General features: G+C 40.3%; 1 protein-coding gene across 4 annotated transcripts; it reads left to right on the top strand.

Annotated features, from left to right (window-relative positions):
* The first annotated feature begins 1,316 nt into the window (after positions 1-1,316).
* Positions 1,317-23,543, top strand: ANAPC7 (anaphase promoting complex subunit 7). Of its 4 annotated transcripts, none has more exons than XM_040250677.1 (12): positions 1,348-1,525; positions 6,775-6,961; positions 10,795-10,914; positions 12,390-12,429; positions 14,044-14,155; positions 14,425-14,578; positions 15,255-15,397; positions 16,988-17,105; positions 17,692-17,888; positions 20,101-20,325; positions 20,954-21,104; positions 22,785-23,543. In XM_040250677.1, exons 3-12 carry the CDS (start codon positions 10,865-10,867, stop codon positions 22,972-22,974), a joined length of 1,380 nt encoding a protein of 459 aa, XP_040106611.1. In that variant the 5' UTR covers positions 1,348-1,525; positions 6,775-6,961; positions 10,795-10,864; the 3' UTR covers positions 22,975-23,543. The 4 variants fall into 4 exon arrangements, with proteins under 4 accessions (XP_040106610.1, XP_040106609.1, XP_040106611.1 ...); XM_040250678.1 differs by having other exon boundaries at positions 12,390-12,653; XM_040250676.1 differs by lacking the exon at positions 12,390-12,429 and having other exon boundaries at positions 1,317-1,525; positions 6,749-6,961.
* Positions 23,544-24,025: the final 482 nt, after the last annotated feature.

The raw sequence follows: 24,025 nt of genomic DNA, 5'->3' as shown, positions 1-24,025 counted from the left end.
CTTCTTGCCTATCACTTTGTCTCTCACTGAATTCTACCATGAGACATCAAGAACCTGAGCTTCATTAAGTCCCGAGACCAGAATTAAGACCCAACAAATGGAAGATGTCAGTGTTCTTCATAGCAAAGAAGACCACCTGAGGCCAGGAACCAAAGACGGTCATTAAGATTAGGTGAGACCAGTTTAAAGGAGTACACACTCTGTTCTTATCAGCAATCCCACCTTTGAATAGTTGTTATAAAATTCCTCATCAAATCCTCCCAGACGGGGGGACACAGTTTTTCCAGACAGGAACCCATTGTGTCCCCCTTTGCCTGGCAAAGCAATAAAGCAATGTTTTTCTCCTTCACCCCCCACCTCCCAACTATTTTCACTGTTTCTTTTCTGACCATAAGAGGAGTGGTCAAGAGACTGAGAAAAGCCACAGAATAGAAAATATTTTCTGATAAAATCTGATAAAGAGGTGCTATCCAAAATACACAAAGAACCCTTAAAACTGAATAATAAGACCAGGAACACCCTGGGAATTCCCTGGAGGTCCAATGATTAGGAGTCCCTAGTCTCATTGATGAAGGTCCAGTCTCAATCACTGGTCAGGAAACTAAAATCCCACAAGTTTCTTGGGGCAGCAAAAAGGAAAAAAAAAAAAAAAGACTAAAACCAGACAAAAGATCTATATAGATACTTCACCAAAGAAGCATATGAAAACATGCTCAGTTTCACAAATCACTAGAGAATGACAAATTAAAATCACAATAAGATAACACGGCACTCATATTAGGATGGCTAAAACTCAACCTGCTGTTGATTCACTCTGAGCTAACGACTCATTTCACAGGGTAAAAAAAACGCCCTTTGGTCCCCAAAGAGCGAAGCCTGACCCCCCCAGACACAACACCTGAGAGGAGGGGGCGTGGCTCTTAGAGCTCGGGCGAGACCGTTAAGGCAGTTAGGACTGCCCCTGGCGCCTGATTAAGATATTTAATTCCAACTGTTGGAGAGTTTCCCTCCGCACCCTACTAGAATATTAGTTTTTATTTATGATAAATGTTAATACATTTTAATTAATTTTAAGTCTAATTTCAGTTGATCCTGAAGTGCCTTTTGTCCCCAGCCAGCTATAAGCCTTCAGGAAAGGTTACAACTTAAAATGATGTAACTTTTGCTAAAAACAAACCCCAAAATCCCAAACTAAACTGTACCACCTCACAGGGAACTTGGCACGGAAGGAACGGAGGGTTTTTTTTTTTTTTTTGGTCGTTGTTGTTCCTCAGGCATTTAAATAGTTGCCTATTATCCTGGGGGCGGGGCCGCGTGTAGACCCGATGGACCCGGGTGAGGCCGCCATTTTGGACTCTGCCCCAAGGAGCTTCAGCCGGCTTTTCGCGCTGCCGCCGCCGCTATCTGCGGCCTTCCTGGGCAGAATGAATGTGATAGACCATGTGCGAGACATGGCGGCCGCGGGGCTGCACTCCAACGTGCGGCTCCTCAGCAGCTTGTTACTTACAATGAGTAATAACAACCCGTGAGTTGAGGCGGGGAGCGGCCTGGGGCTCTGGAGAAAGCGGCGCCGGTTTGGGAGCGGGGACTGTGGGGGCCTGGGCATTGGCGGGAAGGAGCGGATGCGGGCTCCCGGCTGAGGTTCCGAGGTCAGCAAGGGCCTTGTCGGGCGCAGCAGGCTTAGGAACGCAAGTTGAGTTCGCCGGGTCCCCGCGTTGTGCAGGGCGCTGGGACGCGCTCCCTGCAGGAGATGCGGCGAGCGGCTCCTCGGAGAAATGAAGGCGGAGGCTCTGAGAATGACCCTGGCTAAGATTTCCAGAAAGTTGGAAGCAGAGGGTTCGCTAAGGCACTGTCGCCGGTCATAGTGACAGTCACATCTCTGGGCTGACTCCTCTCTTCCCGAAGAACGTTTTCTCTCTCGCCCAGGCTCAAAGAAGCCTTGTCCTGGCGCCTGATTAAAATACTTCGTTTTTAGTTTTAGATCCTCGTCCCACGTCTGAGGTTGATTTTTCTTTCCCCTCGAGTGTATCAGTAGCGTTTGCTTTCTCGTTCGCGCAAACACCTGAAGACGGGAGACTTCCTGGGTGGGTGGGAGTGGCGCATTTTTAAGGACCCGCAGTGACCCTTTGACGTTTTCAGATAGTCCATAGGATTGCAAAGAGTCGGACACGAGTAAAGTGACTTAGCACACATTGCGGATGAAGTGGTGGGTTATTTCTAGCCTTGACTGCTTGCCCCTTTGCTTAAATTTTTCGTTGTGTTTAAATGAAAATTTCTTCCCACGGCCTATGAAGCCAAGAGCTCTCTCCGACTCAATCTTAACCTACTCTGCTCTCTGTACTCGCTTCCCTGGTTATGCTCTTCTGTTACTTGAACACTCCAAAGTCGTTCTCAGCTCAGGGCTTTTGCATTTACCATTCTGCTTGGAGTCCAACTCAGAACTCCCTCCTTTAGGTTTCAACTCAGATATCCTTCTTAGAGAACTCTTGTCTGGCCGTTAGAATTGTCCCTGGCCCTCAGCATCCTATCTCTTTACCCTGTTGTATATTATACATCACTTTTTGTTTGTTTGTTTGAGATATCTTTGACTTATTAGTTTCAGATGTGCAATATGATTTTGTTATTTGTATATACTGTGAAATGATCACCATAGTAAGTCTAGCTAACATCTAACAACCCCATATAGTTACAGAAAAATATTTTTCTTGTGATGGGAACTTTTCTATATTCTTTTTTCTGTATTCTTCCTCTTAACACCTAATGAAGTCTGCAGTGTGCCTGTTGATGTGCAAAGGAAAGTGCGTGCAACCTCACAAAGTTGAAACGTGTTCAAGTTCACACATTTAGTAAGTGGAGGAGCCACAATGTCTGGATTTTGGTCCTTCTGACTCTGAAGTCTCATTTTGACCCTCCATAGTCTACTGTGTCAAGTGGCATTACAGTCTACTCAGTGTGGACCCGTTTGCATTTGGCCTGCTCTGGAAGCTGTCTGGGCCACTTAACTGTGTTGCAGCTGTTTTTCCCTGTTTCATTTCCACTAGTGTGCTTTTAGACCTCACTATGTGAGGCCCATCATTTTACCACCATCCACTTAGTGTTGACAGTGAAGAGCCCTGGTCTCTGTCAGCCTACTTTGTTTATTCTGGAGCCTTTCACCTGGTTCTTAGTGATTTGTCAAAGTATACAGTGTCAACCATTGGGAATTTATACACTGGTCAGTCATTATTCTTGGTTTTTCAGATGTTACAGGATAATTAGAAGGAGGTTGGTCTTCTGATTAGATTTAGCCCATTCTTTATATTAGGCTGAACTGGCAGTTTCCTTCCTACTTTCAGGAGGTGTTTAAATTCTGAACTTTATCATTTCTATTTTAAAGTTTATTACTTAATCTCCAGTATATACCATTAAAAAAAAAAAGAAAGCAGTATGAAGGGGTATGCAGATAAGTGTCTGCCCGGGAGTCTTGAACTTCACCCCACTTTTTCCCTTCTCTGGAGGCAACAAATTAACAGTTTTTCATGTATCATTTCAGAAATAACTTGTGGATGCAGTAAGTAGGCATGTAAGTTACAATATATAAACATCTGAATGCTTTCTCTGAGGGTAATATTATCAAATCAACTGTTTCCTTTCAAATCTTCAGTTCAGTCACTCAGTCGTGTCCGAATCTTTTGTGACCCCATGAATCGCAGCACACCAGGCCTCCCTGTCCATCACCAACTCCTGGAGTTCACTCAAGCTCATGTCCATCAAGTCGGTGATGCCATCCAACCATCTCATCCTCTGTCGTCCCCTTCTCCTTCTGCCCCAAATCCCTCTTAGCATCAGGGTCTTTTCCAATGAGTCAGCTCTTCGCATCAGGTGGCCAGAGTATTGGAGTTTCAGCTTCAGCATCAGTCCTTCCGATGAACACCCAGGACTGATCTCCTTAAGGGTGGACTGGTTGGATCTCCTTGCAGTCCAAGGGACTCTCAAGAGTCTTCTCCAACACCACAGTTCAGAAGCCTCAGTTCTTCTGTGCTCATCTTTCTTCACAGTCCAACTCTCAAATCCATACATGACCACTGGAAAAACCATAGCCTTAACTAGAGGGACCTTTGTTGGCAAAGTAATACCTCTGCTTTTCAATATGCTATCTAGGTTGGTCATAACTTTCCTTCCAAGGAGTAGGCGTCCTTTAATTTCATGGCTGCAGTCACCATCTGCAGTGATTTTGGAGCCCCCCAAAATAAAGTCTGACACTGTTTCCAGTTTTCCCATCTATTTGCCTTGAAGTGATGGGACCAGATGCCATGATCTTTGTTTTCTGAATGTTGAGCTTTAAGCCAACTCTTTCACTCTCCTCTTTCACTTTCATCAAGAGGCTTTTTAGTCCTCTTCACTTTCTGCCATAAGGGTGGTGTCATCTGCATATCTGAGCTTATTGATATTTCTCCGGGCAGTCTTGATTCCAGCTTGTGCCTCTTCCAGCCCAGCGTTTCTCATGATGTACTCTGCATATAAGTTAAATAAGCAGGGTGACAATACACAGCCTTGACGTACTCCTTTTCCTATTTGGAACCAGTCTGTTGTTCCATGTCCAGTTCTAACTGTTGCTTCCTGACCTGCATATGGGTTTCTCAAGAGGCAGGTTAGGTGGTCTGGTATTCCCATCTCTTTCAGAATTTTCCACAGTTTATTGTGATCCACACAGTCAAAGGTTTTGGCATAGTCAATAAAGCAGAAATAGATGTTTTTCTGGAACTCTCTTGCTTTTTCCATGATCCAGCGTGTCTCCCTAAATAGAATGTCAGAGCTGGAATAGGTCTCAACTGTCTGAACCGTACCTTTCAATCCTTAACTTTTCTTTGTCACTTTATATTCAGTGTTTAGCCTATCTATCCTTTTTAAAAATTATTTTTTATTAAGATAAAATTTGCATACCATCAGATTCACGCTTTTAAAGAATACATTTCTGTGGTTTTAAGTATATTCACAGAGTTGTACAACCATCACCAATGTTTGTTCTAAAGCATTTGTATTATCCCCAAAGAAACCCCAGATCAGCTAGTAGTCACAAATCCCACTTGCCCCAGCCTTTGGCAGTTACTAATCTGTGGTACCTATTCTTGAGTATCCTTCATTTGCTGAGTAATTAACCATCTACAGAGTTCTTGGACTATTTTTTCTTTTTAAGAGGCAGCAGCTTGTGCCTGTCCGGAGAAGGCAGTGGCACCCGACTCTAGTCCTCCTGCCTGGAAAATCCCATGGATGGAAGAGCCTGGAAGGCTGCAGTCCATGGGGTCGCTGAGGGTCGGACACGACTGAGCGACTTCACTTTCACTTTTCACTTTCATGCATTGGAGAAGGAAATGGCAACCCACTCCAGTGTTCTTGCCTGGAGACTCCCAGGGACGGGGGAGCTTGGTGGGCTGCCATCTATGTGGTCACACAGAGTCAGTCACAACTGAAGTGACTTAGCAGCAGCAGCTTGTACCTGTCAAAGAAAAAATGTAAATTTTAACTAGATGAGGGATGGGATTGGAGATTAAAAATACAAGTTTCCCATTAAAATTAGTGGACACTTCTGGCACCTATTACACTTACAAGCAATATTCAATACTGAAGGGAACATTCTGAAATGTATTTCTTCTGTTACTATGTCCTTGAACCCCTGAGACTCAAGGAAGTAATCTTCTAGTGCTAGTGAGTTTACTTGCTGCTGCTGTTTACTTACTAAGTCGTGTCCAACTCTTTGCTACCCCATGGATTGTAGCCTGTCAGGCTCCTCTGTCCGTGGGGTTTCCCAGGCAAGAATACTGAAGTAGGTTGCCATTTCCTCCTCTAGGGATCTTCCAGACCCAGGGATTGAACCTGTGTCTCCTGCTTGGCAGGTGGACTCTTCACTATTGAGCCACCTGGGAAGCCCCAGTAAAATTTACTTACATATGGAGAGAAAAACAACTTCTATCAAATACGGCTAATCCTCTCATCTGTTCCATTCTGTCCCATTGGCTTGTCCTGGTCTTTTCCTATATTTCAGTATTCCCATTTTCTTCAGTATTTGAAGAGTTTCAAATTCCCTCCAAACCTCTTTTTGTTAACACTTAGATAAAAAAGATTCAGAGTGGTGAGTTTCTCTTTTGCAGTTTTTTAACCCTTCTTTGGCAGTATTTGGTAATATTAAGTTATGATTGCTCTCCTTTGTCTGTATTACCGTGAAAACTTGATGTTACTGTGAGAGTATTAACTCTTAAGGGGGCTTGGGTTAAAGAGGGGGAGGAAAAGATGTACACCTGACCCTCGAGCAAGTTTCAGAGGAGGGTAGGAGGCTCACAGTCAAAAATCAATACATAACGTATATTTGGCTCTTTATGTGTGCATTTCCTTTGAGTTTGCAGTTCTGCAAACATAGATTCAACCAAGATGGTATATACTCCTGTAGTGTGTGCTATTGAAAAAAGAAATCTACATATTGGTGGACCCTGTAATTCAAGCCTGGTTTGTTCAAGGGTCAGCTGTATTAATATTTCTCTTTGTATATCTCTGTATTACTGAATTTGATTTAGAAGTATCATTGTTTTCATAGAAAGTAAAGGAAAACAGAACAATTTAAGGCAATTTCCTACATATGTTGACAATATTAACATGGAGTATGAGTCTTGGCTCTTTTTTTAGGACTAGCAATTAAAGTAATTGCCTTTGTTTTTTGGCTTATGTAGACACTAAGGAGGGCATTCTTTCTGACATTTCAAAATAACCCATGTAGGGGATATACTTTCTTTGTTTTTCTAGTGAGTTATTCTCCCCATCTCAGAAGTACCAGCTTTTGGTGTATCATGCAGATTCTCTCTTTCATGATAAGGAGTATCGGAATGCTGTGAGTAAGTATACTATGGCTTTACAGCAGAAGAAAGCCCTAAGTAAAACTTCGAAAGTGAGACCTTCAACTGGAAATTCTGCATCCACTCCACAGAGTCAGGTAATTGGAGATAGATGTGTGATATGTTTTTGGTTTGTTTGTATTGAGAGCAAGAGAGGTGGAAGGAATGTAAGACTGCTGATTAGATGTAGAAGATGTAAAATAAAAAGTAATTTTAAGGACTTCCCTGGTGGCTCAGTGATAAAGAATCTGCCTGTCAATGAAGGAGAAATGGGTTTGATCCCTGATCTGGAAAGATCCCACATGCCCCGGAGCAACTAAGCCCATGCACCATAACTATAGAGCCTGTGCTCTTGAGCCCGGGAACAGCAACTCACTTAGCCCATGTGCTCTAGAGCCTGTGGTTGACAAGATAAGCCACCACAATAAGAAGCCTGTGTACTGCAACTAGAGACCAGCCCCCCCCCCACCTTCCCCCACCGCTCACTGCAACTAGAGAAAAGCCCGCACAACAATGAAGATTCAGTACCGGGGTCCAGCCCTGGTAGATCCAGGGAATTCGAAGGTGGGGACGGCATCGGCGTCTTTGGAAAAATACATATTTAATTACAGATATATAGAGAGATTAGAAACGGATAGTGTAGTAGGAGATAGTGTAGTGGAGAAAAGGAGGCTGAATCCAGATGGGAATTCAGCCAGTGAAATGGGAGCAAGAAAGAAGCGACATGGTGGAATCAGTCTTTCTGGAAACTGATCCGATTCCTTTATTTTTGGGTTTGCTTATATACCTTTTGTTACACATAGGAATGAATACAGAGTCAAGCAGGGGTCAGCAGTCCTGACCTTTATCAAAATCAGGTGCTTCACATAAATGTATAAAAAAGGTCTTAGGAATATTACATCATCTTCTGGCCATGAGACCCGCTGACATTTTATGATCCTTTCTTTCTGATAACCAAAAAATCTTATTTCTTCCAAGGGTGTTTTTTCTTAAACCAGGCACCACCCTCCAAATAAAGTTATATTCCTATAGGGTGAGGGTGTAGTGAGTTACAGTCAAGAAAGGAATTTATTTAACCCAAGGTTAACATGATTAATCTTAAAAGTTAATACTTATTTCTCCTGTATGCTTAAAGGTTAGTGCTTATTTCTCCTATATGCTAGTTATATTCATTATAAGGGCAGGGAACATGGAGATTTAGCAGCAAACATCAACCCAACAAATGAAAATCCTTTCACCAATCCTCCCCTTAAGATCTAGTCTTAAGATAGTGATAAAGTTACATTTTTACATGGCAAGGACACAGGGATTTATAACAAAGTACAGTGATCTATTACAAAAGAAAATTCATAACTCAAAAAGTCTAGTATTGCTAACATCAAAAACTACTATATTTTCTTTTCTATATTCCAAATACATTGATTAATATATTCCCAGGTGCCTAAGGATATGGAGGCCTGGCAGCAATCATTGACTCAAGAAGAAGAAAAAGCCCTGTGCTAATTAAGACTCTCAAAATACTCCAAAACTCTCTGTGCTGTTTGTGGTTGAGAGGTAGTAAACAATCATGTTCCTAGTGGCAGGAGTATGGATAATCCTGTCACACAAGCTAGTCTGTCAGCAGAGAGGTTTGACCTGAAACACCGTTGTCACACCCAGGGTAGGGAATTAGCAGCAATTATTGGCACAACAAATGAAAAACCCCTCACCAATATAATTCCTAACCAACCCACTATACTAATAATTTCTAACTCCCCAAAAGAATTTGCCTTTAGTAAGTCTAAAACATCTCGTGCCTCTCAGGTTGGGAGGCTGTAAACAATCACATGTGGCCGGAGGAACCTATACAGGCGGGCTAGATAACCTTCAGAGGAGTCGTAAGCTGAAACACTCTTGTCACGCCCACGAATTTTTATTGCCTTGGAGCTGCACGTTTACTCCTTCTCCGAGAGAAATGGTTATGGGAGAGAACATTAAACAGACTCTGGTTTTGGGGTAGATGTTCGGGAACAGGGGGTTTCCTGAGGCTTGATCACACCTTTGCATATGCCAAGCCTCCGTCCTCATGACCTTTGCCATGGGCGGAGTTCCTCACACTGGCCCCCGGCAATTCAGCACAGCCAAAAATAAAAAAATTTTAAAGTAATTTTAAAGGGGAGCTGACTGGAGAAACAAAAGTTAAAAACCACTTAGGTACAAGAATTCATCCAACCAAGCACAAAGGGCTAAAAACAAAATTTACTCTGGATGAATTGAAAAATAGAATTATCTGGGCTCTAACCAAAGTCATGTATTATTCCTCCCTTTTATACAAACAAGAAATCTAAAATGTTTTGGTTTTTTTTTAATTAAAGTATGCTTTCAAGATGTCAGTCAGTACTTAGGATTGTGAATACCTGGGGAAATTCGTATGAAATTATCTTACGAGTTCTTACTAGTTTTGGTTGCTTGATTAAATGAAGGGTAAAAAACTAATTTCACCACTTGACAGTCATACCATTGCTAGATACTTACTGTAATAGTTGATTTGCAAAAGGTTTGCAAGGGTATATAAGTAAGGCTGCTTACTATAGCACTGTTTATAATGGTAAGAAACTACAAGCAAAAGTGTTTATCAGTAGGATCTAGTTATAGTGTAGCCCTAGGATGGGATATTGAGGAAGTGAAATATAGCGTTGTATGCACTGATTTGGAAAGGCCTGTGTATATTAGTAAATAAGCTTTTAAACAGTGTGTTTACTCTTTCTTTTTAAAGGTGATAGTTACTTTTTGGCCACACTTTGCTACTTGTGGGATCTTGGTTCCCCAGCCAGGGATTGAACCTGAACCCACCCTGGCCCTCTTCGCTGTGAAAGTGTGGAGTCCTAACCACTGGACTGCCAGAGAATTCCCTAAAGGGGATAGTTTATAGACATACATCCTGGTATATGCCTAAAATATATATGGATAATATACATGGAAAATTTAGCATATGTGTGTGAAGAAAATTAACAAAACTTTAGGGAGGGGAGAAGCTTGACTTTCAGTTTGAACCTGTCTTTAAATTATACATGCAATTTGCATTTAAAAGGAATATCAGAATGAACTGAAGTGAAATTATGAATCCTGTATTTTTCCACTTAAAAGACAAAGTAATATAATCGCTTTTTTTTTTTAGCGCCTGTACATTTTTTTCTTGTTTTATTTCTCTTTATGCAGAGCCTTTGTTTTTTGTTACTAAAGAGCTGATTGCCAGGAATTGTTTTCTGACCCTGAATGGAAGTCATGTGTATTATCCACACAGAATAATTCATAGAAGTAACTTGTGGGGGCATTCTGTATGCTAAGCACTGTGCTTATTTAATCTTGAAGGAGTTTTTTAAAAATTGAGATACAGTTTACAACATAATATTCACAGTTTAGTGGTTTTAGTATTTTCACAGAATTGTGCAACCACCACCACTAATTCCAGAAGGTTTACATCCCTCTAGAAAAGCCTTGTTATCTCTCTAGTCCCTGGAAATCACTGACCTTTCTGCCTCTGTGGGTTCACCTATTCTGGACCTTTTATATATGGAATCATGCAATGTGTGGCCTTTTGTGGCTGGCTGCTTTTACTTGGTATGTTTTCAAGGTTGATCCATATTGTGGCACATAATAAAGAAGCAATTGTGTATTCCTTTTTGTTGCAGAATAATATTCCATTGTGTGGATGTGCCATATTTTAACTGTTCATTAGTTGGTGGGCATTTGTGTTGTTTCTGCTTTTTATCATTAATGATGCTATGAACATTTGTGTGCAGGTTTTTGTGTGGACATAGGTTTTCGGTTTTCTTGGCTGTGTACACAGAAGCAGAATTACTGGGTCATATGGTAATCATGTTTAACGTTTTGAAGAACTGCCATACTGCTGAAGTAATATTTTGAAGAGATGTTTTCATTTCCTCTTAAGTGTCTTCCATCTGAAATTGAAGTAAAATACAAAATGGCTGAATGTTATACAATGCTAAAACAAGATAAAGATGCCATTGCTATACTTGATGGGATCCCTTCAAGACAAAGAACTCCCAAAGTGAGTTGAATTAACAATTTGGTTACATACTTTTCTCTTCCCCAGTCCTTCCAGCTGTCTTCCTCCGTGTTTTCAGGGATTACATCTGAACATTTTACAAACCTTGTCTCTTATTCCCCCTTTGTTCCCCTGTTCTCCTTGTTTAGAGAGAGGAGTGACTTTCTTATAAGACCCTGAAAATGCTGCCGAGGAAAATGGTAGCTGGAGAGTACTACGTGTGTTTAATTATTTTGTTTTTCTTATTGTAGGAAACATGATTTGCAATATATTTCCAGGTAGCAACAATACTTTTTAAGAATCTCGTTTTTTGCATTCTGTAGGTATGCCCATTTGATAATGTGTATTCCTTTTATTTTCAGAATTAAAACGTCAAGATTCTTTGTGTGTATTTGTGTGTAGGATAGTATTTGTGTTTTATTTGGCAATAATAGTACATAGAACACCTTCAACTGAAATCAAAAGATCTAGTTTCTTGTCTTTGCATTTAGGGCGTACAGGCAGTGTGTAGTGTGAACTTGGGCAAGTTAAAAATCTGGCTTTACTTTTTTCCTTATTGAGGATGATAATACTTTCTCTGGTATAAACTAAGTTCATGTATATGAGAATACTTTTTAAAGTATTATTCTATAAGGAGTATTATATTAGGCATCTGAATACAGGTTTTCTTGAAGTCCAGTTTAGAAAAGCAATGAAAATCTTAGCTCTTTGGAATGAAGTCACGTCATTAGTTAATATTCTAACACATACTTTCATGTCACCTACCTTCCTCTCTTCATTGAAAAGCTGTGCAGTGTAGTTAACGATAGGAACTTTTGCACATCTTCCCTGCCATTAAAAGAAAAGGAATTATAAGCAGTAGGGACCAGGTGTATTTAGTGTTTTTTCACCCAAGTATTACTGAGTTTTAAAAGTAATCACACTTGATGAGAACATGTTTAAGCATCTTCTCATGTTGAAGATTTATTTAATATTTTCTGAATTTTAAAAATTAAGCGATTTCTTCATATTTTATGGTGATAATTGTTATTTAAAACATTTGTAAGTATATTATAGACTAACCTGTCTCACAATAAGCTGGGCACTGTATACTTAGTTATATTCTGGTATGCTGTGAAAGTCTTACCCTAAGAATTTTTTTGTATGTATGAAGGGTGTCTTCATTTGGAAAATGCTGCTTTGATTGTAAGCTTTGAAGGATACCTATTCCTTATCTTATTGGAAGCATTCCATAATTTCTTCTTAATGACTTGAGGGAGTTTGGGGGCATTTTAAAAAATGAGTAATGGCCAAACAAGTGAGCCTTGTGGTATCCAACACTTTGGTGTTTACAGCTGTCATTTTAGGAAGAGCTAGAGGAGTCCACATACGTTAGGAGTACATATCCTTCATAGAGCTGTTGTAGCCAGGAGCAAACAAAGATGTGTGCCTCCAACATAAACCTATAATATTTACAGTTTTTCTTTCTTGTCCGTTAGGGAGTTAACTGGCTTCTCAGTCTGTGTAAAGGACAAGGAAGTGAGTCAAAATACGTCTAAATGAACGTCTGTTAATGTATGGTAAACACCGCCACACATTCCTTCACATTTTAAAGGAAAATTCCAGTGTGAGATTATTATGTCGTGGAAAATCTTCAACTTTTAAGAGAAACATACCAAGAAACAATTTGTCACTCAGTTTTTAGAAAATGATGACTGCTTATATTTATAACTGGTGGAATGCAACTTTAATGATGTCCCCAAGTAAGGATCTGTTTTTAAAAAGAATTGACTTTCTAACTAGGTGTAGTTCTCAAAACTCAAAGTGTTAGGTAGTTTAAAGGGAATTTTTAATATTTGTTGAGATAGAAGGCCCGTCAGTCATAGTTCATTAATAACAAGCAGTCAAGAAAGGATTTTAAATTTAATTCTTTTATTTTTTTCAAGTATTGACACCAATACTGGAGTTTTCCTTTAAGTACCCCCCCTTTTTTTTTTTTTTTTGCATTTCAACATAGCCTAAAATGAAAAATCTGAGGCCAAATAAAAAATAATTTAATTTCTAGTATTTCATTATTTCATTGAATCAGTATGGATTAATGTCATACTAGATTGTTTTATATACTGTGAGTTCATAACTGGAACAGATGTTTTTCATCTTCAGAGTAATTTTTTGAGTAAATATCTGGCATACCAAGCTACAGATAATTGAAGAGATTGGGGATTGGCTCTTTTTCTTTTGTGCCCTTGTGTTGACTGCTTTCTTAGATTAATGATCTGGCAAACATTGTGTTCCATTTAAGATCTATTAATTTTAAATTGGAATATTGTGTACTTTTTGTACTGTTAAGATCATTTATCTCTTCTCTGTAACATCTGTATTCTTTGGAACTTTTAGGTTTTCTCAAATTTTCCCTGTTGCATTTTTAGGAAGTTGTCCTGCCCCCACCTCTTGCCCCCAAACTGAGTTACATATTTGAGTTGTGCTAAAAATGCATTCACTAGATTTAAATAATAAAGCTAATCTCTGGATCATTGTCACCTCTGGAGATCAGTTAGAGTTTGATTTTTGTAGCATTTTTTTGAGTCAGACAATACCTGTGAGTCAAAGCTTTAAGCATTAGAAAAGCCAAGAGTCTAGCTGCTAGACTAATTGTCAGAGAGGAGCCAAATGTTTTACTTCTGTGTCCATCATTTCCTTTTTGGGGAAAATTCATCTGATCTTTTTGAGCTAGCTTTGTTAAGACTTCCTCACTTTCTTATACTGTGATATTAAGCTTAAAAAAATAAAATATGTAAACAAACATTTTTAACATAGTTCATCTTCTGTTTTAAAAATCAAGGTAATTAAAATTCTGTAACATTTCTCAAATGAATGTTACTTCCATTTCCAGAGGCAGCATCTTTGGTCCAGATATTATTGGGCCTTTTGGTTGGGTAAGTGTGAGGAATTTGGGAGGTAATGGGAGGACATAGAAAAGCAAAGGTAGTAATTTCCTCTTTGTTTGAAGAGTGGGGTTGCACTTTGTTTCCACAGGGCCTTGGGTAGATTTTTCAGTAAAAAGTAGAATAGCTAATAATGAAAGTCAGAACTTGTTGATGGTAAGATTTTATTTTTAAATACTTACCTTATTATCTTTTGTTTTCACTGCAGATAAACATGATGTTGGCAAACCTGTACAAGAAGGCTGGTCAGGAGCGACCTTCAGTCACCAGCTATAAGGAAGTGCTGAGGCAGTGCCCATTAGCCCTTGATGCGATTCTAGGTAGGGTCATTCTTCCCCTAGTTTCATGGAGTGTTTACTCTCTAAGATAGTGATTCTTAATCTTGGCTGTACGTTAGAATAATTTAGGTTACGACTGCTGTGTATTCTTTCACTGCTAAAAAAAAAATTGTAGTTGTTCTGTCATATGCATCTTGCTTAAAATAGGGAAAGGGTTGCCTTACAGCCTAGGAAAAGTGTAGCCTGTTGCTTCTTGCATTGTAGAAGGATGCTGTGCCTCACCTTCTTTCTCCTACTTTCTATTGGATTAGGTTTGCTGTCTCTTTCTGTAAAAGGTGCAGAGGTGGCATCAATGACAATGAATGTGATCCAGACTGTGCCTAACTTGGATTGGCTTTCTGTGTGGATCAAAGCCTATGCTTTTGTGCATGTTGGTGACAATTCGAGAGCAATCAATACCATTTGGTGAGAACCACAAAGTTAATTGAATATTCTTGGGACCCTTATATGGAAGTTGATGTATCTAAATTAGCAAAATGGAAAAATGAGATGCTTGTCTCTTGTTGTTAAAGTCTGTTGTCCCTGGGCTTTGTTAATCTCTTAATGTACTCAATGGCCCCAGATGTAATAATCTTTGTTAAATGTAAACTTGGACCAAGTTTAACTCTGTGTGTCATACTTGAAAGAACATCTTTTTGGATGTCCTAGAAGCATGGTTTTTGCACCATCTGACCTGGGTTGCCTCAGTACTGGGGTTTTTCTTTCTAGTTAGGTAAAGTCCAAGGTCGTCAGAGTGGGATTTGTATTAGGCAGAGTCATTTGGTTGAGTAATAATAGCTGTTACTTTGAATGATATTATATTTAACACTATACAGTATATATTATCTTCTGAAAAACTGCAACCAGAAAGTTCTTTCTAGGTAATGAGAGAGATTTCTGCTTTGTTCTGTGTATTTACTATCCTGTCTTTTATAACTTTAAGTTACAAGCTCAGAATTAAGAAAATTAGTTACATGGTTTGTTTTTGAAGTCTTTCATTATGAAAAATCTTATATAAAATAGTACCCTTATGCCCATCACCCAGATTGAACAACTAAGAGACTTAAGATATATTTTAAGATTCATGTTTAATATTTTGAAGTTCACTAGAGAAAAAGTCCTTGTTGAGAGATAACGTGGACCTACTGGGAAGCTTAGCAGATCTGTACTTCAGAGCTGGAGACAATAAAAACTCTGTCCTCAAGTTTGAACAGGCACAGATGTTGGATCCATATCTGATAAAAGGTAAGTAATTCTTGGGACAGGATGGAGGTGACTGTACAGGGTCAAATCAGAAGATGGGGAGAAGATGTAGCATGGTCTTCTGATAACAAATTTTCATAAAATATATTAGTGTAGCCTTTTTTTTAAGGTCCTGACAATGTCTCTTAACACTGGGTAATTCCATTTTTGAGCAGTTGTTTTTGCTTGGATTCAAGTGTCATATCCCCACAGATCATTACTTGACTTTTTTTCTTTGGGAAGGGATCACAGCCCTTATGGTTTATAAATTTATGATGTGTCTGACTGAGAATTTGGATGGCATCCCCAGAATCATAATATCCTTTTAGGGAATTTAGGTTCACTTATGTCCTTAAATTTAGTTTAAGAAGGAGTAAGTGAACAGATATTAAGAAAGTGATAAGATGATTAAAAGAAGTAATTAGAAGTGAACATCAATTTTAAAAAAGTCACTGATGTAAAAGAAGATTGGTGCTAAAGAGGTAAGCCACAGGTCCACAGAGATAGCATGGACCTACTGGGAAGCTCAGCAGATCTGTACTTCCAAAGGATGGCTGTCTGGTGACTGGCAGTGAGTGAAGGAAATGTGTGCAGGAATAGTGATGGGAAAAAACGTTGCGTAAATAGGCAGAAGTCTGCTTGCAAAGGCCCAAAAATGGCCATCAGAAAAATACGGCCTTGTGACAATAAACAGTTTTGTAGACTCTTAAGCCACAAGAATGACAGAGCAGGGAGGGGACCTTCACAAGCATGTAGATAGGGAAACAGATTCAGAAAGATGAATTTGTTTGCTCAGAGTCCCTCCTGCCCAGTGTTACTCTTTACCAAACTGCCTGTGCCCATGGTGAAAATGGCATTTTAGAAGTACTAGCCTGACAGTAGTCAGCTGCTTAAGATTGGAAGCTCAGACCTGAGTCCAGGGACTAGCAGGGAATGTTGCAGTAATTTGGTTTAAGAGACATTTTCTTGAGCATCTGAAGGAATAGTAAGGAATGGAGGGGAATGGTGGTAAGAGATGGGTGACAGTGAGCTAAGGCCTTTTTTTTTCTTTTTTCTTTTAATAGAACATAAAGGAGAATAAAGGGGATAGGGTTGGGGGAGGGCAGGGGGATGAACTTAAATGAAATAGACTCCAGAAAGAACTGGATGGCTTTTTCTAGAATAGACTAGCTTTTTTCTGAGACTAACTGGCGTATTAAGTGTATACTCCTGATTGTGTCTAGACTTCTTGGAAGAGAGAACTTAATTTGATGCTTTTTTTGGGCCTTTTCTGGTTATGTGTTAGGATAACTATGGCTGTATTATCACGCCACAGGATGTAGGGACAAATAGTTCCTGAAAATTACAGGCTTTCAAATTGTGAGGTAGGTCCTTCTACTCCTTTGCTTTTTGTTTTTATTTATTTATTTTTACTTTTGTATGTGTTTTGTCTTTTTAATAGTCATTCTGTAGGAAAATGGGAATGCTGGTGGGAGGAGCTTTTGATATTGGAGAGGGCTCAGACCCTGCAGAAGCCCTTGTGTGGGCTCTGATGAAGGTTGTAGCTCCGTTAGAAAAGACCCCTGCTGCTTTAATGAGCCTCTTCCTCTGTAGGAATGGATGTGTATGGCTACCTCCTGGCACGAGAAGGGCGGCTGGAGGATGTGGAGAACCTTGGCTGCCGCCTTTTTAATATTTCTGACCAACATGCAGAACCCTGGGTGGTCTCTGGGTATGTTTATACATTCCCTTTTCTCCCTAGTTTTAATAGATTCTTTAGGAAATTGTGGTTTCACCTAAGTAGAATATAGATTTGAAAGCACTGGTTTAAAGAATAATCAGACTTAAATTCAAGTCATGGTCTGTCTGTGACTCTGGATGCATCATTTCTCTCAGTCTGTTTTCTCATTTGGAAAATGAGGATCCTACCCCTGCTTTGTGGCGTAAGTGTTTACTGAGTGAATACCTCATGCTCAGCTCTGGACCTGCTCACGGGAAGCCATCAGTGAGCAGGCCAGGAGCTGTGCTACCTTGTTATTGACCTGGCTTAACAAATTCTCTGAATGTCTCTGATCTGATAACATATACAGATCATCAGATTCTTTTTTGTAATTTTTCCCTTCCGTATCAAGATTTTACTCTTAAAAATAAATATTCAGTAGATTTTTGTTGTTCTGTTGTTTTTCATTAATACCTTACGCTAAAGTTTTAAGGGGTTTGTAGTAAGGATCATGTAGAAGCCTGTCTCTGATTTTTCCTTTTGAATGAAGTTTATTTATGGTCTTCTTTCAGATAATTTTGATTGTGTTTTCCTCCAGGTGTCACAGCTTCTATAGCAAACGCTATTCTCGAGCCCTCTATTTAGGAGCCAAGGCCATTCAGCTGAACAGTAACAGTGTTCAAGCTTTGCTACTTAAGGGAGCAGCTCTTAGAAACATGGGCAGAGTACAGGAAGCAATAATCCACTTTCGGGAGGCTATACGTCTTGCACCTTGTCGCTTAGATTGTTATGAAGGTAAGATAATTATAGATGGTGTGGATCTATAGATGTGGCACTCAGAAGGTTTTGTTGGGCCAGTAATTTCCAAACTGTTGCACATTGGAGTCCTCTGTGGATACTTTTAAAAATCTTGATGCTAGGTCATTTCAGTACTGTGTAAGTCAGAATATTTGCTGTTGGGCTAGAGGCGTCAGTACTTTTTTATGATCACAGGTAATGCCAACATGTAGACATATTTGTGAACCACTTCATTAGGCATTGCACATTTATTTAGGGCTGGACTTTTCACTCTATACTTTTGTAATTCATTTTTCTTATTTTTTTGTTTTGGGTATAGTTTTGGTGTTTTTTTTGTTCTGTTTTGTTTCTCAGATGTGGCTCACTTGTTAATGTGAATCTCTCTGTGCCGGCACTGTGCTGGATTGGTTGGTATGTCTTTATTGTTTTTTTTTTTTTTTTTTACAGTTGTCTTACCTTGGGCCACTACTCATAGGATAACTCTACATCCATATGTCAGTGTTGGTTGTGGGAACTGGTCAGTTCATTGTGACCTCCAGAGTAGGCTTCATCAGGGTCAAGCTTTGTTTTGTGACATACTATTTTAGTTTCATGTGAACTGACCCTAGGAGTTCAAAGCTGTGCCAGCTTCAGCAGCATTTGGTGACTCAGTCACAGACATTAAAATAGATCTTACAAAATGCAGTTCCTCCAAAGCATATTTTTATAAGAATTTAAAAATAGACCCAGGAGTCTAGGAGTGATTTGCTCTTAACAGAAAGATGAGTTCAAATTTGAGAAATAAAAATTACAATTTGGGGACTTCCCTGGTGGTCCAGTGGTTAAGACTGCCCTGCCAATGCAGGGGGCGTGGGTTCGATCCCTGGTCAGGGAACTAGGACTCCACATGCCTTGCAGCATGGCCAAAAGATTAAAAAAAGAGAGAAAATTGAAAGTTGGAGTGAAAAACAAATCCACTTAGATACCCAGAGATCTAGGCCTCTTTTGGATTTGTTCTTAAAGAAACAGCAGCAAGCCAAGCTTTTGGTTTCTGATTAAATTCTAGATCCTAAAACTGTAGTTTCCCTATCCTCCAATTGTTTTTATCACAGTAATTCCCTTCTGCTGTGTGCCTGTCTCACAAGAGCCCAGGAATGCAGTCGAGTATCTCCATTACCCAGATGAGTGGTTGGACACAGGATAGTTAAGAGTTTTTCCCCAGTTGGCTTGTGAAGCTTTATGAGATGACTTCACTCAAGCTCCCATTTGGAGATTTGGATCGGGGTGACTTGGTAATGCCCTCCGATGGGCGTTTAACATTTCCCTTTGAATTTCCTATGGGGCTTTAGCAGGAAAGTAAAACTATTCAAGTAGTTACAAACAACCATATTCCAAAGTCCACCGTGTTGCCCTTAAGAGTTAGGTAATTTCTAGTTAAGTAACTGTAGTGTGTGGTAGAATGTGCACAAATGTTATAAATGCCACTAGGGTGGAGGAGTGTATATAGAGAAAATCTGCCAGGGAGTGTGTGGGTTTGGGGTTTAAGCTGTTTTTCTGTTTTGATGAGTGCTTTGTACCAAAGAGTACTTCCTCTGTTCTCTTCGATTTCTTGGCATGAAGATTTGAGAATTGACTGTTGAAATGTCCCCATGGAGCATCAGCCTCTTGCTGTGGGTGTAAAGGCAGAGCTGCCAGTCTCAGTGTGTTTGATCTCTGTGATAAGCCCTTTTAATCCAGTTTAGGGAGACCCTAGGTTGCCCCCTATTTCCTTCAGTTTTTAGAGGTAAACAATAGGAACCCTCCCTCTTAAATTTACGACTAAAGGTGACTGAGCAGTGCTGGAAATTAACAGCTTGTTAAAAGGCAGCAAGACCTTGGGTTCTGTTGGAAACCTCATCTTTTCTCAGTATCAATTAATGAGTAGTCACATTTGTTCCTCTACCAGTCAGCTGAGCTGGCTACATGCTTCGGTTCACTTATGCATATCTGTTTCCTTCTCTAAAGGTGTCTTTGCACTACAGGCTTTTTCCACATTCATCAAGTGCTCTTGGGGAGAGCACCTCTTAGCTGTTTCATTAACATGCCCTTCAGTCTGATCTCACCATCAGAGTCTTCCCCTGACCTGCCTGTTGTTTGAAACTTTGAAGGTTTGCCGTTTGGAAGGCTGTCAGAATGGAAGCATGGCTTGGAGTGGTAATGTGGTTGAATTTTCTGTGTTATATTTTTTCAGGTCTCATCGAATGTTACTTAGCCTCCAACAGTATTCGTGAAGCAATGGTAATGGCTAACAATGTTTACAAAACTCTAGGAGCAAATGCACAGACCCTTACCCTTTTAGCCACCGTTTGTCTTGAAGACCCAGTGACACAGGAGAAAGCCAAAACCTTATTAGATAAAGCCCTGACCCAAAGGCCCGATTACATTAAGGCTGTGGTGAAAAAGGCAGAACTACTTAGTAAGTATCTTGCTTACTTCCCTGTTCCTAGTTAATTGTGTAAAACCTGAGTCCAGTTGAATTCTCTAGTCCCAGTTGGTTACAGATGACCAAACAGGTGTGTGCTTTTGCAGTAGGTCTGAGCCTATTTGAATTGGTTTATATTTAGCACAACCAAACTTAATTGGCTTAGACCTTCTTGGATTGACAGTGAATTACTTGTAGAGTGGCTCAAGCCAGCTATACTCGGTTAGTACCTATTCATCTCACTTTGTCCTGAACTAATTTGGGCCGAATACAACTGGTTTTAACCCATCATGATTTTCCTGTGACTTCCCTTTCAGCCTTGGTTTTTTTTAAATCCTGATTTGTGAGTTTGAGCTACTTTGGCAAATAAAATCCATTTTGGCTTTTTATATGAACTTTGGTTAAGAATAAGTTTTTAAAAATCAGAACTCAAACTGCTGACTTCCTGATGGAATAGGGATTCAAATGAGCTTGTTCTTATTTCCTGCCACACCAGTTTCTCTTGACATCTATAAATAGATATTTGGATTGTGATCATTTTTGTGGTTATATGTATATGACTTGCAGTGGGAATATATTTTGAAATGTGTAAGTAGGAAAATGAGGGTCTTTTTCTTTTCAGGCAGAGAACAGAAATATGAAGATGGAATTGCTTTGTTGAGGAACGCACTAGCTAATCAGAGTGACTGTGTCCTGCATCGGATCCTAGGAGATTTCCTTGTAGCTGTCAATGAGTATCAGGAAGCAATGGACCAGTATAGTATAGCACTAAGGTAGGCACTTAGCCTCCCATGGGGGGAAGCTCACGAGGGGTAGAGGAGGCAGGGATCAGTGTAACAGGAGTTCTGGAGACACACACACTATGTGCCCACAGTTGAAAACACAGTAACAATAGTGATGATAGTGTTTGTTAATTTATGACTTCCGAAGTCTTAAGTGATATTAACAACATTAAAGAACTGTCTCACTCATTACCAGCCACACCGCTACAGCATCTGTTTTCATTTGTGTAGATCATCTTCTTGGCCTTGCCAACACATATACATATTTTTATAGGGTTATACGTAGTATATATTTTATATTCTGCTTTTTCAAATCAGCATATTGTAAGTACTTTCCCATGTTTCTATCTACTGTAGTAGTTAAGAACTTAAGCTCTGAAGAATACTACCTTTACCACCTGTTATCTTGGGAAGTTACTAACAGATTTCCTTGTCTATATCTACCTTATTAGGTATTGAATGATTAAATGAGGATTAAATGATTATTTCATGTAAAGCTCTTAGCACTGTGCCTGGTACATAGTAAATACTAAATAAATAGTGGTGTTCTTACTGCTTAATACAGAAGTGATTTCTTTGAGGATTGTCTGTGTGTCTATAAAGTTATGGTGAAGGCCTGTCTTTAATGGAGTCTGATCACATCCATTTACTTTTTCAGCAGTTGAGCACCACTCATGTGCTGGCATCTCAGTAACCACTGGGGATGCTGTGATTCCGGGAGCTCACAGTCTCAGATGTGCAGGCTAATAGATACCATGTGCTAAGTGCTTTCAAAGCAATCTCTAGAAGGCAAGGTGGGAGTGCAGCGGGTGGGAATCCATGGGTGTGGGTGAGAGCTGTATGGAAGGTTTCAGAGAAGAGATGATACAGATCATTTACAGTTACATAAGTAGCAACAGGATTCCAACGTGGGTTTCATCTGCTTTTTGAAAGCCCAGAAGCAAGTAAATGAGAAAATAAAATAAAATATAGAGGTGGGATTTGCTAGAGATTGGACACCAGCTGGCCTTAGTGATGGTCACAAAGGCAAGTGGAAAGATTGTTTAGGAACCAAGTAAATAAATGTTCTGGACCCTCTGAACTTTGAGGGTTTGGACATGTGTGATACTCCTAGCTCCTACAGCCAAATGCCCAGGTAGGGGTAACTTTGGGTCCTGGGGTCTAACCTAGGAGTTGACAGATCTGGGTCATGGTAAGCATGATGGTTTTGGTTGCCTTCTGAAATGCTGATATGCTTAATTATATTGTAAGAACATGGAACAATTTTAATGCACAGAAAAATAAGTGTTTTTTGTAACCTTGTAACTTAGAAATCCCATACTCTTAAATTATATTTGAATTTTTCTGTTAATGATTGTTTGCTGCTTTTTCATTTATCTAGTATCTTCCTCTGGCAGAATGCTAGGGGTTTTAGGTGTGAAAAAATTTAAGAACTATATGGAGAAAATTCAAATTGAGAATTCTAAAACTTAGGACAAGACGCCTTTTTCACTTCTAGTGGTGGACTCCCTCAATCCTGCCTATGGAACTGGAGTTGTTTGGAGAGGCCAGGCATTAGCAGATTCTCTGTGACTGGGTGGTCATTTCACTGCCATACCAGGGAGATGACACATCAGCCAGCAAGAAGCAAGGCAGAGATTCAGGCCTCTCCTCTGTTTTGTTGTCCCCTAGTTTGGACCCCAATGACCAGAAGTCTCTAGAGGGGATGCAGAAGATGGAGAAGGAGGAGAGTCCCACGGATGCCACTCAGGAGGAGGATGTGGACGACATGGAAGGGAGTGGGGAAGAAGGGGACCTGGAGGGCAGCGACAGTGAGGCGGCCCAGTGGGCTGACCAGGAGCAGTGGTTCGGCATGCAGTGAGGCAGGCAGCAGCTCCGAGGCCACACTGGCCTGCCCTGCTCTGAGCACTTCCGTGGACTGAAGGAACCCATAGGAGCCTGCTCTCTGGGAGGACAATGATTCAGCATGTGATTGCAGCAGGGGTCCCTGCCCCTTACTCCATATTTCTAGTAGTGACTTCATTTTTAAAAACTGAGCCTAACCAACCCTGCATCCTCCCCTGCTCCTGCCAGGGAGGACCAAGTGAGTGCTCTGAGAGGCCCATGGACGTGTCGGGGCTTCTGGGACAGAGTGCTTTTTGTTTCAAAATCTGAAAGCTCGAGGACTAGACAGTGTTTTGTCTGTGATCCTGTGGATGGGTTTAAAGGGGCAACCCGTCGTCCAGAGCAAGAGTCATCTCCCGGCGGCAGCATGGGCTGGCCCTTTCAGAGAGGGTTTCCTGTCCCAGAAATCATCATCCTGAGTTGTCCAAACTTCCCTAGTAACCTTGCTTCCTTCTGCAATGTTAGTAATGCCTTAAGCTGACAGTTGCTGTTTTGCAGAACAGTTTTCCAATTTGCTAACCTGGTAACTTGCCTATGAGCCTGGGCTGAGTCTGAGAAACGTGTGACCGAGAGCATGAACAGAAGCGCAGTTGGGGTAATTAATAAAACTGTTTTTTGTACAGTAATGGTGTTGGGTTGATCAGAATGGAAGCCCTTTATAGATTCTTTTTTTGGTCTCTTGTTTACAGTGCATTGTTTCAGCCGTAGAATTATTTGCCATAAATAGACTCCCTTTCTTCCCAGAGTGTGGGAGCCAGAAGAATTGGGAACCTCAGGTATACTGAGCTGGTTCATCTATTAGCGTTTTCAATTGGTAAATTCCTGGGAAGAGTCTGGCTGGATTTTAGATTGATTTTGCCAGTCTCTGTCAGGGGTGCTGAGGTCGATGTCTGATTTCAGCATTCTTTTGTGGGATCAGCAGGGGTCTAATTCCTGGGCTCGTGTGTTGGGAGACTTTCCCCACCCTCTCCTCCTCGTTTAAAATGTGATGCTTTTAGAGGTCAAGGTAGTGAGGGGTGGTGCAGCTA

The sequence above is a fragment of the Oryx dammah genome, unplaced genomic scaffold (genome assembly GCF_014754425.2).
Source record: "Oryx dammah isolate SB20612 unplaced genomic scaffold, SCBI_Odam_1.1 HiC_scaffold_12, whole genome shotgun sequence".
Classification (NCBI taxonomy): Eukaryota; Metazoa; Chordata; class Mammalia; order Artiodactyla; family Bovidae; genus Oryx; species Oryx dammah.
The sequence above is the reverse complement of the archived record's forward strand: the minus strand, read 5'-3'. Positions and strand labels throughout refer to the sequence as shown.